The 13,591-nt window shown below is 71.6% G+C and overlaps 1 protein-coding gene across 1 annotated transcript; it reads right to left on the reverse strand.

The window, feature by feature from the left end:
• Window positions 1-438: 438 nt before the first annotated feature.
• On the reverse strand, window positions 439-13,583 carry MEGF8 (multiple EGF like domains 8). The gene is given in 28 exon segments (XM_080411716.1): window positions 439-654; window positions 656-685; window positions 687-723; window positions 835-948; window positions 1,865-1,977; window positions 1,979-2,000; window positions 2,249-2,367; window positions 2,863-2,871; window positions 2,873-3,103; window positions 3,645-3,752; window positions 3,754-3,846; window positions 4,286-4,480; window positions 4,587-4,730; window positions 4,732-4,751; window positions 5,458-5,527; window positions 5,530-5,607; window positions 6,128-6,235; window positions 6,792-6,958; window positions 7,967-8,086; window positions 8,400-8,536; window positions 9,039-9,219; window positions 9,435-9,648; window positions 10,078-10,166; window positions 10,643-10,823; window positions 11,103-11,312; window positions 11,571-11,734; window positions 12,231-12,490; window positions 13,340-13,583. Coding segments are annotated over 27 exon segments (3,318 nt in total). The 5' UTR covers window positions 12,409-12,490; window positions 13,340-13,583; the 3' UTR covers window positions 439-468.
• Between the last annotated feature and the right edge of the window lie 8 nt (window positions 13,584-13,591).

The raw sequence follows: 13,591 nt of genomic DNA on the forward strand, positions 1-13,591 counted from the left end.
GTAGCACCTGGGGGGGCGGGGCGTGGTGACACGGGGAGAAGGCAACTGGGGACCCCCCCTGTGTCACCATGGTGGGGGGAGAGGGGGCAGTTGTGGCAGTGGTGGCCCCCGTGGTCCCAACGCTCCCACCCTACGTGATGTCCCCACATGGTCCCTGTGTCCCCAAACGCCCCCGCCCCACGCAATGTCCCGTGTCCCCAAACGCTCCCACATGGTCCGATGTCCCCAAACGCCCCCACATGGTCCCCTGTCCCCAAACGCCCCCGCCCACGCAATGTCTCATGTCCCCAAACGCCCCCACATGGTCCCCGTGTCCCCAAATGCCCCTGCCCCACGCAATGTCCCCACGTCCCCCAATGCCACCACCCCACACGATGTCCCCACATGGCCCCTGTGTCCCCAAACACCCCTGGCCCCCACCATGTCCCCCGTGTCCCCAAACCCCCCCGCATGACGCCCCCACCCCGCTCACGTGCGGTTGCAGTGGGTTGTTCCGTCACCGGTGTAGCCGCGGCGGCAGCGACACTCAAAGGCCTGGGGAGTGTTGCGGCAGGTGGCCAGGGGGTGACAGCCCGCCAGCCCCAGGTGACACTCGTCCACATCTGGGCACTGTCCGTAGGACCACGCCGCGACCCCCCCCCCCATTTGGGGTGGTCATCCCCCCCAGTGCCACCGAGCAGTTGGGGGTACCCCCGCAGCCCCGAGAAATCCCCCTCCAGGCACCTGCGTGGGGAGGGGGACACAGTGAGGGTGGGGGGGGCCGAGCTGGAGGGGGGGGAGGGTGTGTGTGTCAGGATTTGGGGGGGGGGGTCTCGGGGACCCCCCCCCACTCACCGGCCCAGCGTGGGGTTGCGGGTGTCGCCGCACCAGCCGCACTCCAGGTTGCGCAGGCACTCGCTGCAGGTGCTGAAGCGGCTGCAGTCCTGGCACTGGGGGGCCGAGTGCACACTGTGGGACCCCCCCCCAAAAAAAAAACCTGTCACCCCCAGGCACGGGCAGCAGCGGGACACCCCCCCCCCGCCCCCACCCCGAGGATAAAGGGCCCCCTGGGGGGCTGGGGGGGGGGGGGCGCTTTTACCCCAGGGGGTCCTCCTGGGGCATGCGTGGGTCTAGTGGGGAGCTGTGCCCTGCCCCAGGGGTTACTGTGCCCCCCCCCCCCCGCCCCGAGACCCCCCAGGACCCTGCTGTGCCCCTTCAGGGGTCACTGTGCCCCCCCAGAGACCCCCCAGGACCCTGCTGTGCCCCGAAAAGGTCACTGTGTCCCCCCAGAGACCCCCCAGGACCCTGCTGTGCTCCTTCAGGGGTCACTGTGCCCCCCCAGAGACCCCCCAGGACCCTGCTGTGCCCCAAAAAGGTCACCGTGCCCCCCCAGAGACCCCCCAGGACCCTGCTGTGCCCCCAAAAGGTCACTGTGTCCCCCCAGAGACCCCCCAGGACCCTGCTGTGCCCCAAAAAGGTCACTGTGCCCCCCCAGAGACCCCCCAGGACCCTGCTGTGCCCCTTCAGGGGTCACTGTGCCCCCCCAAAGACCCCCCAGGACCCTGCTGTGCCCCCGAAAGGTCACTGTGCCCCCCCAGAGACCCCCCAGGACCCTGCTGTGCCCCCAAAAGGTCACTGTGCCCCCCCACAGACCCCCCAGGACCCTGCTGTGCCCCAAAAAGGTCACCGTGCCCCCCCAGAGACCCCCCAGGACCCTGCTGTGCCCCCAAAAGGTCACTGTGCGCCCCCCCACAGACCCCCCAGGACCCTCCCCAAGCCCCCCAGGATACACCCAGGACTGCCGGGACCCTGTTATGCCCCTCAGCCCCCCCCAGCCCCCCTCCCCCGTATCCCCGGACCCCCCAGCCCCCGCCCCCCCACTCACCTGTCGTACCAGCCCCGGCAGGCCCCCCGTAGGGGGTACTTGGCCAAGTAGGCGGCGAAGAAGAAGCAGCGGCGCGTGGACTGGCACCAGGCGCACTGGCTGGAGTTGGACAGACCACTCCGCGCAGGAGCGCCGCCTGCGGGGGGGGTCAGACACCAGGGAACCCCCCCCAGCCACCCCCCACCACCCCCCCCCAGCCCCCCCCCCCAGCCCCCCCCCAGCCCCCCCCCCCCCAGCCCCAGCAGGGACCCCCCCCCGGACCCCCCCCCCCCCCCCCCCCCCAGGGACCCCCAGGCCCACAAGGTTCCCCCCCCCAACCCACAGACCTACCAGGGACCCCCCCTAAGCCCCCCCAGGACCCCCCCCTCCCCCCCCAGCACTGACTGGCTGCAGAGGCTGGGGCAGTCCTGGGGGGCTCGCACAGCCCCCCCGTGCCGCCCGCGGCGGGTGCAGACGAAGTCGCCCTTCTTGCTGCTGTGCGCCTGCCACTCGCAGAAGGGGTCCTGGTAGGGGAGGGTGTCAGCAGAGACCCCCAGAGACCCCCCCCGGAGCCCTCTGACCCTCCCAGACACCCCCGTGCCCCACCCCCGCCACAGCCCCTGCAGCCCCCAGACCCCCCAGCACCATCCCAATCCCTTCTGCACCCTCCCCAGCCACACCCCGACTCCCCCAGCTCCCCCATAGCCCCCCCGCCCCCCCAGATACCCCTGTAGCCCCCCAGCCCCCTTCCCCAGCACCCCCTGCAGCCCCCAGACCTCCCTGCAGCCCCCAGACCGCCCCAATCCCCACCATCACCCCCCTAAGCCCCTTCCCCAGCCCCCCAACCCTCCCCAATCCCCCTGCCGCCCCTCCAAGCCCCTTCCCAGCCCCCCAACCCTCCCCAATCCCCCTGCCGCCCCCTCCAAGCCCCTTCCCCAGCCCCCCAACCCTCCCCAATTTCCCCCCCCCCCCCCCCCCCCAAGTCCCCCTCCGCAGCCCCCCAGCCCCCCCCATCTCACAGCGGCACAGGGCGTGACAGTCGCGATAGTCCTCGCACAGGACGCAGTTGGCGGGGGTGAGGATGAGGCGGGGGCCGCCCCCCCCGCAGAGCCCCCCTGGGGGGTGCAGGCGGCCGTGGCAGGAGGCGCTGGGGGGGCACCAGCCGCAGCCCTGGTCGGCCAGGCAGGCCAGGCACGAGGGGTACGAGGGGCAGCGCCCGGGGGGCGACCGCAGCGGCTCCAGGAAGAAGAAGGAGATCTCCTGGGGGGGGGGGCACGAGGGGGTTGGGGCAGAGGGAACATCCACAGAGCCCCCCAGCACCCCCCCCCCCCCCCCGAACTACCGACCCCTGCCAGAACCCCCCAGAACCAGAGCCCTGCCATGAGCCATGGCCAAGGGGGGTCTGGGACCCCCCAGCTCACTCCCCCCCCCCCCAGCCCCTCCCCAGCCCCCAGAACCCCCAGCCCCAAAGCAGCCCCTGGGTGGGGAGAGCCATGGCCAAGGGGGGGTCTGGGACCCCCAGGTCACTGCCCCAGCCCCCTCCCCAGCCCCCAGAACCCCCAGCCCTAGAGCAGCCCCTGGGTGGGGAGAGCCATGGCTAAAGGATGGGGGTGTCTGGGACCCCCCACTGGCCCCCAGCTCACTGTGCCCCCCCCCAGGCCCCCCCCCCCCCTCACGCTGCCCCAACCCCCCCCAACCTCCCTGTCACCTTACCCCCACCCTCCCCCAGCACCCCCTTATCCCCGTTCCCTCCCCATGGGACTCCTCCCCAGCCCCCCCACGCCCCCCACCCCCTACTCACGCTGCCCCCCGGGACGCCGGTGCGGTCCCAGACGAGGGTGAGCTCGCTGCTGAGCCCCCCCCCGGAGCTGTTGAAGTGCCCCTCCACCTGCACCGCGTACTTGTTGCCCCCGCTCGGGCGCCCCGAAAAGCCTCTCGGGGCGGGGGCGCTGCAGGGGACGCGTCTCCCGCTCCTGCTGCAACCACCAGCGCCCCACCTCCTCCTGGGGGGGGGGCAAAAATGTGGGCAGCAGCAGGGTGAGTGGGGACCCCCAGACCCCCCCCCTGCTGCGAGGGGGACCCCAAAAATGGGGGGGGGGGGAAGGAAACAGCCCTAATGGGACCCCCATGCCCAGCATCCCCCCTGCTGCAAGGGAGACCCCCACAATGGGGGGGAGTGACCCATAAGGGACCCCAGCCCCACACCAGCCCCTCATTATCCCTCCTCCTCCCTCCATAAGGGACCCCAGCACCCCCCAGCCCCCCGTTTATCCCCCCTCCTCCCCCAATGGGTGAGCCCTGCCCCACCCCAGCCCTCCACGGCCCCCCGTTATCCCCCCTCCTCTCCCAATAAGGAACCCTAGCCGCGCCCCCCCCCCCCCTCCCCAGCCCCCTCCTCCTTCCACAAGTGACCCCAGCCACTCCAGCCCCCCCGGCCCCTACCAGCTCCGGAGAATTGGGGTGCCTGCCAAGCCGGGCAATGACGTAGAGGCGCTGGATGCGTGCCCAGACGCTGGGGCCGGGGCCGGGGGTGGGGGGGGGTCCCAGCAGCGGGTAGATGTACCCCCGATACACCAGCGAGACGTCGGTGTCGCCGCTGGGGCTGAGCGTGATGGTGGTGCTGCGCACGATGGCCACCTGCCCCCCCCCCCGGGTGTTAGGGGTGGGGGGATGGGTGGCGGGGAACCCCCGGGACCACCCTGGGGTGGGGGGGACACCCCCGGAGGGGTGGGGGGGCACCCACCTTGTCGGGCTGGGAGTCGTTGCGGGGCTGCTGGTAGGTGAGGAGGTGGAGGCCGGGCTGGAAGGCGGCGGTGCGGCACTGCTCCAGCGCTGTCACAAAGACGGGGCGCGGACCCCACCAGCCGTAGGTCCCCGAGATCTGCCCCCACACGGCACTGGCTCTGCTCTGGGGGGGGGGGGGGGGTGGCACGGCAGGGGGGTGGAGAGGGGGGCGGTCACCTTGGTGGGCCCCCTGTGATCTCTGCAGACCCCATGTCATCTCTCTGGACCCCTATTGCCTCTAGGGACCCCCCCCCCCCAGGGACCCCCCCCATTGCCTCTAAGGAACCCCTATTGCCTCTAGGGACCCCTCCCCCTCTAGGGACCCCCCCCCATTGCCTCTAAGGAACCCCTATTGCCTCTAGGGACCCCTCCCCTCTAGGGACCCCCCCCATTGCCTCTAAGGAACCCCTATCACCTCTAGGGACCACCCCCCATTGCCTCTAGGGACCCTCCCCATTGCCTCTAAGGAACCCCTATTGCCTCTAGGGACCCCCCCCCCTCTAGGGACCCCCCCCATTGCCTCTAGGGACCCCCCCCCCTCTAGGAACCTTCCCCATTGCCTCTAAGGAACCCCTATCGCCTCTAGGGACCCCCCCCCATTTGCCTCTAGGGACCACCACCCCCCTCATTGCCTCCACAGACCCCTCAACCCCTCCATGGACCCCGCCCCCATTGCCCCCATGGACCCCTCATCTCCTCCACGCGCCCCCCATTACCTCTGTGGACCCCCCTGTGCCCTCCATGGACCCGCCCCCCCCATCCCCTCCATAGACGCCCCTCCCCTCTGCAACCCCCACCCCCTCCCCGTACCCCCCCTTCCTCCCTCTCACCTGCCACAGGCATGCAGGTGTCATTCTGCACACACCACCCAAAGGGACCGGGGCCGCGGGGGGGCCTGGCCCAGCCCCCTCCCCAAAAACCAGGCAGGACTCGCAGTCCACCAGCAGCCGTGCCAGGCCCAGGCAGCCAGTGCTCAGGCACTGGGGGGGGGGACACATGGGTCAGGGGGGACACCCCCACCCCCCCCAAACAGGGCTATGTGGGGCACGGACAACCCCCCCCCCGGCACCTGGGGTCCCCCCTCCCCAGCTGCCTCCAGTGAGGGGTCCCCAACACCCTGACCCCCATTTCCCTGGAGGACCCCAGAATCTCCCCTCCCCCCCCATTTCCCCAGGAGACCCTGACACCCATGCCCCCCCCCCCAACTCCATGGAGACCCCCAGTGCCCATGATCCCCCCATTTCTCCATGGGACCCCCAGTGTCTGTCCCACCTCATTTCCCCAGGGGACCCCAATATCACCCCCCCCCCCATTTCCCCCAGGACCCCCACACCCATACCCGCCCCATTTCCCCAGGGGACCCCAGCATCTGTCCCCCCTGAATTCCCAGGGACGCCAGCACCCATGCTCCCCCACTTCCCCCGGGACCCCCACGCCCCACACCCCATTTCCCCGGGGACCTCGTGCCATGCCCCCCCGCCGGCGCAGCCCCCCCCTCACACTGGTGGGAGGCGCAGGGCTCTGGCAGCCCCCCAGGCACCAGGCGCACTGGGGGTCCTTGGTGCAGGTGCCGCGCTCCGCGTACAGAGAGCAGTAATCCAGGTGGTACTGGGGGGGCATGGGGGGGTGTGGGGAGGGGGTCCCCCGGCACAGGGACCCCCCGGGATGAGGATGGGGGCCCCCCTGGATGGGGACAGGGACCACAGAGACAGGGAATCCCTGGGACGGGGATGGGGACCCCCGGGATGGGGACAGGGACCCCGAGGACAGGGATCCCCCAGGATGAGGATGAGGGACCCCCAGGATGGGGACGGGGACCACAGGGACAGGGAATCCCGGGGATGGGGACGGGGACCCCCAGGACAGGGACCCCGTGGGATGGGAACAGAGACCCCCGGGACTGGGAATCCTTGGGATGGGGATGGGGACCCCTGGGATGGGGACAGGGACCCCCCAGGATGGGAATGTAAACCCCCTGAAATGGGGACAGAGACTCCCCAGGTGGGCTTAGGGATCCTTGGGGGGGGTGGCTCAGGAACACCCCAGGGTGGGCATTGGGGCTGCAGGGACCCCCAGGGCTGGGTTAGGGGCTGCAGGGACCCCCAGGGGGGTCAGGGGTCCAAGGGGTGGGGGAGCCTCGGGGACCCCCGGGGAGGGCACTCACGTCCTGGGCCGGTGGTGGGACAACGAAGGGTGGCACCTTGTAGGCCAGGAGGTCGCCCCGGGGGGCACCGCTGAAGCCCCCTGCCACCAGCAGCACGCGCCCCGCCCAGCGCCCCCACCGCATGGGCATAGCGCCCCCCGCGCTGGGCCCCCACTGCGACCCCCCCTCTGCGGGGAAAGGGGCGCTCAGGGACCCCCCCAGGACCCCCCCGGGAAGCCCCCCTGTGCCCTGCAAGGAGAAGGGCACTCAGGGAACCCCTGGGGACCCTCCCCAGGACCCCCACCCTCTGCGGGGAGCAGGACACTCAGGGACCCCGGCGGAACCCCCCACTGTGGGGAGAGGGATGCTCAGGGACCCCCCCAGAACCCTCCCCCCCCCCCCCCCTCACTGTGGGGTAGCCCGTGGGCCAGCTGGGCGCTGGGTACCCACTGGTGACAGCCCCCCGGCTCGGTCAGCCCCACGAGCCCCCCACCCCTTCCATGGAGCAGACACCCCCCCCACGCCCCCCCCTCACCGTAGGGTAGCCCGTGGGCCAGCTGGGCACTGGGCACCCACTGGTGACAGCCCCCCTGCTCCCGCTGGGGCAGCCCCATGAGCCCCCCACCCCTTCCATGGAGCAGACACCCCCCCCACGCCCCCCCCCTCACCGTGGGGTAGCCCGTGGGCCAGCTGGGTGCTGGGCACCCACTGGTGACAGCCCCCCTGCTCCCGCTGGGGCAGCCCCATGAGCCCCCCACCCCTTCCATGGAGCAGACACCCCCCCCACGCCCCCCCCTCACCGTGGGGTAGCCCGTGGGCCAGCTGGGTGCTGGGCACCCACTGGTGACAGCCCCCCTGCTCCCGCTGGGGCAGCCCCATGAGCCCCCCACCCCTTCCATGGAGCAGACACCCCCCCCATGCCCCCCCCTCACCGTGGGGTAGCCCGTGGGCCAGCTGGGCGCTGGGCACCCACTGGTGACAGCCCCCCTGCTCCCGCTGGGGCAGCCCCATGAGCCCCCCACCCCTTCCATGGAGCAGACACCCCCCCCATGCCCCCCCCTCACCGTGGGGTAGCCCGTGGGCCAGCTGGGCGCTGGGCACCCACTGGTGACAGCCCCCCTGCTCCCGCTGGGGCAGCCCCATGAGCCCCCCACCCCTTCCATGGAGCAGACACCCCCCCCATGCCCCCCCCTCACCGTGGGGTAGCCCGTGGGCCAGCTGGGCGCTGGGCACCCACTGATGACAGCCCAGGTGGTAGAAAAAGATCTCGTCCTCGTAGCACTTCTCCTCGTGGTAGTGGGTGTGCACGTTGCCCCCTGGGGGGGGGGAGGGGGAGGTCAGGGGCCGGGGGGCACTGGGGGGGCATGAGAGGGGCAGGAGGGGGATTTGGGGGGTCACGGGGGGCATGGGGAAGGGTATGGGGGGCGTGGGGAGGGATGTCAGGGGGTCCCGGGGGTCCCAGAGGGAGTCCGAGAGGGTTACGTGGGGCACTGGGGGCTGTGGAGGTCTGGGGGGCTCAGCCCTGCCATGGGGGGAGGGGTGGGGGGGGTCTGGGGAGGGGTCCCAGGGAGATGCAGGGGGTCCAGGGGGGGAGGTCCCGGGGGTCAGGGGCAGGGGGGTGTCACTGACCGTAGACCACCATGTAGTCGCCCAGGCGGGTGGCGGAGTGGAAGGCGCGCTCCCGGGGCCCCCCCCGCGCCCGCAGCGTGGCCCAGTGCCGCCGCCCCAGGTGGAACAGCTCCGTCGTGTTGGCGCGCGTGCTGAACCTGGGGGGGGCACAGGTGGGACCCCCACCAAGGACACCTCCCCAAACCTCTCCCCTCAGGGATACCCCCAAGGACCCCCACCCCAGCACCCGCAGACACCTCCCCAAACCCCTAGGGCCCCCCCCAAATCCCCCTCAAGCCCCCCACAAGGACCCTCTCAAGGACCCCTGCCCCAAGGACCCCTCCCCAGACCCCCAGGACCCCTCCAGGACCTCCCTAAGCCCTCCTAGGACACCACCCCCCCCGGACCTCACAGCACCCCCAAGGCCCCCTAGGACCTGCTAGCACCCTCATGGCCCCCCCAGATCTCCCCAGCACCCCCCAAGCCCCCCTAGGATCCCCCAGCACCCCCACGCCCCCCCCAGGATCTCCCCAGCACCCCCCAAGCCCCACTAAGACCCCCTGGATCCCCCCAGCACTCCCGAGCCCCAGTAGGACCCCCCCCCCCCAGTACCTCCCATCCTCCCAAGTCCCCCCAGGACCTCCCCCGGCCCCCCCGTACCGAGCGGTGGAGGGCCGGTGCCCCCCGTAGATGAGGAGGGTGCGTGAGGGGGGGTGGAAGACCATGGAGTGGCCAGCGGCAGCCGGGGGCTTCCCCCCCCACGGGACCACCAGCTCCCAGCTCCTTGTCCCCAGGTGGAACCGGAACAGCCGGGAGGAGAACAGGTCCTCGGGGGTCCGGCCTGGGGGGGGGCATGCTCAGATCCCAACGGACTCTCCCCCACTGGACCCCCAGACCCCCTCCACAGACCCACGGACCTCCCTCCCACGGAACCCTGGACCCCCAACACAGGGACCCCCCGACCCAGGGACCCCCCAGCAGAACAGCCCCTCCAAGCCCCCCACAGCCCCCCCCCCGACACCCCACAGCCCCCCCAACCCCCTCCCAGCCCCCCACCTCCAAAGATGTAGAGCCAGTCGTCCACCAGGGCAGCGGCGTGGGCGGCCAGTCCGGGGGGGCGGGTGCCGTTGAGGGGGTGCAGCTCCTGCCAGCCCCCCCCCACGGGGTCGTACAGCCACACGTCGTTGGCCAGGGCCCCCCCGGCCAGCTCCCCCCCGCTCAGCACCAGCATGTCCCGCCAGCACACAGCCACGTGTGAGTGCCGGGGAGCCTGGGGGGGCAGGGGGGGTCAGGGGGACCGGGGACCCCCGGTGGGGGGGCACACAGCCATGTGGGAGGTGGGGGAGGGCACTGGGACCCCCAGATGGTGGGGGCACAGGGCCACGTGTGAGGGCTGGGGGGGGTCAGGGGTGGCTGGGGACCCCCGGGTGGGGGGACACATGGGAGGGGGAGGGGGGTACAGGGGCGGGGGGGGTGGGGGGATGGGATATTCAGGGGGGTGTCTTGTGGCCTGGGGGGTCTGGTGGCAGGGGGATCTTGGGGGGCATCTCACGGGGGATCTCGGGGGTCTCCCGGTGAGGGGGGGTGTTGCAGGGGGACTCGCACCAGGGTGGGGCTCAGGAGGGGGTCTCAGGGTTGGGTTGCAGGGGCTGGGGGGGGTGGGGAGGGCGGGGGTCTCGGGGAGGGGGATGGGTCTCACTGGGGCAGGGCTCAGCTCCAGGCGCGCCCAGAGGTTGGTGCTGAAGTTGTAGACAACAAGGTCACCCAGCGCCCGGTTCAGGTCCAGCCCTGGGGGGGGGAGGGGGACAGTGAGACCCCCCCAGTGACCTCCCCCATCAGCTCCCCTCCGGTGAGCCCCCCTTCTGCCCCCAGACCCACATCACCCCACAGAGCCCCCACATCCCTCCCCATCGCACCCTACAGTCCCCCCCAGAGCCCCCTCCCCTCCCAAGCCCCCCAAGCCCCCTTTTTCCCCCCACATCCCTCCCCCAAGCCCCTAGGACCCCATATCCCCCCCAAGACCCCATATCCCCCCATTCCTCTTAAGTCCCCCAAGACCCCATATCCCCCCTCCCCCCCCCGAGCTCCCCAGGACCCCAGAGCCCCTCCGCTGAACCCCCCAGACCCTATATTCCCCTGCCACATCCCTCCCCTGAGCTCTCCAGGACCCCAGAGCCCCCCCTCTCTGAGCACCCCAGGACCTCGGAGCTCTGCCAAAGCCCCCCAGAACACCATACCCCACCATACCCACCCCCCCCACTCACCCCCGAAGATGTAGAAGCCCCCGGTGCGAGGCAGGACAGCGCCAGCAGCGGCAGTGCGGGGGGGGAAGTGGGGGTCCCCCTCGCTGACGTTGTACCAGCGGCCCCCCCCCCGGCTCTCCCCCAGCGCCAGGTCACACGCACGCCCCACGAAGCCTGGGTGGCACTCGCAGCGCCCCGTGGCCTAGGGGGGGACCCCAAAATTGGGGGGTGAGGGGACCCCGAAATGGGGAGGGGGGGTGGAGGGGACCTCCGAAATGGGGGGGGGGGGGTCCCCAGCCACACAAATTCAGGCTCTGCCAGCCCCATGGATTTGTGGTCCCCCAGCCCCATTGATTCAGGGTCCTCAGCCCCTCAGGTTTGGGGCTCCCCCAGACCCCCAGATTTAGGGGTCCCCCAGATCCACACATTCAGGCTCCCCCAGCCTCCCACTGCGGTCTCCACCCCCCCACCCCATGCTCACCTGGTTGCAGGTGCCGCTGTGGGGCTGGCAGTGGGTTGCGCAGTGGGGCTGGGCGCAGTCGGGGCCCCCCCAGCCGGGCTGGCACTGGCAGCGCCCCTGGGGGTCGCAGGTCCCCCGCCCCGAGCAGGCACGCGGGCACAGTGACACGCGGAAGGTGGCGTTGAACCCCAGCAGGTTGTAGTTGGCGTCGCTGAAGAGGTGCAGCAGCATCTGGGGGGCGCAGGGGCAGAGCCTGACCCACAGCTGCCCCACGGCCACCCCAGGGCTCCCCAGAGCCACCCCCTGCACCACAGCCACCCCCTTGCCCCCCCCCCCCCCCCCCCCCATGGACCGCCTGCCCCCCAGCAGCCCCACAGCCACTCCCTAGCCCCCCACCCCATGGACCCCCTGCCCTACAGCAGCCCCACAGCCACCCCCTAGCCCCCCACCCCACAGCCACCCCTGTCCCACAGCCCCCCCCGCCCCCACCTTGCCCGAGGTGGCCTCCAGTGGGGGGGGCAGGGTACTGCCGCTGAGGCTGGCGAGGAGGGGGCTGCGAGGGGAGTCCCCGTCATACACGAACAGGTAGTCGTAGGTGCACTCCGTGTCCATGAAAGTAAAGGTCAATAGCACCCGGTGCCGCGGGCTGGGGGCTGCAGGGGCAGGGGGGGTTCAGGGTGGGGGCCAGCTGGCCCCCCCCAGACCCCCTCGCAAATCGTGGGGACCCGGGGGATGACGACCAAGGGGTGATGCGGGGGCTTGGGGGGCACCGGGGGTGGTCTCTGGATGCTATAAGGGATGTGGGAAGAAGGCTATAGGGTGCCCAGGGGGGCTTTGGAGTGCCTAGGGGCTCGTTGGGGTGCCATGGGGGGGTCTCTGGGACCCTAAAGGCACATTGAGGGGGGACTTTGGGGGACTGCAGGCATTTTGGGGGGCCGGGGAGGTCCAGAGGGCCCATGGGGACATTGTTGGGGGGGTCTCTGGGGTGCTCCAAGCATGTTTGGATGCTGGGGAGGGGATCCAGAGCACCCCTGAGGCCATACAGACTCACTATAGGGGGGTCTTTGGGGGCCTGCAGGCGTTGCGGGGCGCCCCACCTCCCCCAGCTGCCCGCGTGTGATTTGAGGGGGGTCCCGGGGGGGTCCCCACCTTCCACCAGCCACTCGCAGTTGCCGTTGACTGAGTAGTTGCCTGGGCCGTCGGTGACAAAGCCGGAGGAGCCGCGCAGGACCCGCCGCTGCCCCTTGCAGTCACCCGCGGCCACCCCCCGCGCCACACTCAGCACCAGCAGTGCCCGCAGCGCGCCCAGCGCCCGCAGTGCATCCATGGTGCCAATGGTGCCAACGGCACCAAGGGCATCGGTGGCACCAAGGGCGCCAATGCGGGGGGCACAGCACCCCGGGAGCTGCCTGTGGGGAGAGCAGGGGGCACTTGGGAGGCTGGATGTGTGGGGAGGCAGAGCCGGCCCTATAGGAGCCCCCTGAGCCCATAGGAAGCCCCCAATGACCCCCTGAACCCACAGGGACCCCACGGGGAGGCCCTGCCCTATAAGGAGTCCCCCGACGCCATAGGGACCCCCCAATGACCCCCAGCCCCGCAGACCCCCCGAAGCCACAGGGGGCCCATGGGGAGGCCGTGCCCCATAGGGACCCACCTGACCCCACAGGGACCCCCCACGTCTACAAGGACCCCCAAATACCCCCAGCCCCACAGAGACCCTCCCCATCCCCACAGAGAACCCACAGAGACCCCCAGCCCCACAGAGACCCCCCCAGCCCCATAGAGACCCCTCAGAGATGCCTCCGGCTCCATTGAGACCTCCCAGCCCTACAGAGACCCCCCAGCCCCCTCCCAGCCCCACAGGAACCACACATAGACACCCCCAGTCCCACAAAGACCCCCAGCCCCACAGACACCCCCCAGAGACCCTCAGCCCCACAACGACCCCCCAGCCTCCCAACATTTCCCAGCCCCCCCCAAGCCCCACAGAGCCCCCCAAGCCCCCCCGAACCCCCCCAGGTCACGCCATAGGACCTCTCCCCACGCCACAACTCCCCCCCGTGAGGCAGAGCGGGGCCTCCCCGGGCCCACAGGGGCTGGGGGCGGCCTGGGGGCTTAGGGGGTTGCCACGGGCCTCCACCGGGGGCCGAAGGGGCCGGGGGGGGATGCTGCGGGGCTGGGGGGCTTCGCGGGGCCCCCCATAGCCCCTATGGGCGTCTATGGGCCGCCCTATACATCCCGCCCCCCCCCCCCCTCACCCGCTGGCGGCGGCTCCTCGGGGCGGTGGCGGACTCCCAGGCCCGCGGAGCAGCGAGAGGAGGGGCCAGAGCGGCCGCGCCAGCAGCAGGGGATGGCCAGTGCGGCAGCGCGAAGCAGCGAAAGGAGGGGCTAGAGCGGCCGCGGGGGCGGGGCTACGTCCGGCGGCTAGGAGGAACGGAGCAACGAGACGAGCCGCCAGAGCGGTTCCGCCGGGGAGCAGAGAGACGAGGCGGGGCGAGCGCCCTAGAGCG

Source organism: Falco punctatus (genome assembly GCF_963210335.1).
Source record: "Falco punctatus genome assembly, contig: scaffold_267, whole genome shotgun sequence".
Lineage (NCBI taxonomy): Eukaryota > Metazoa > Chordata > Aves > Falconiformes > Falconidae > Falco > Falco punctatus.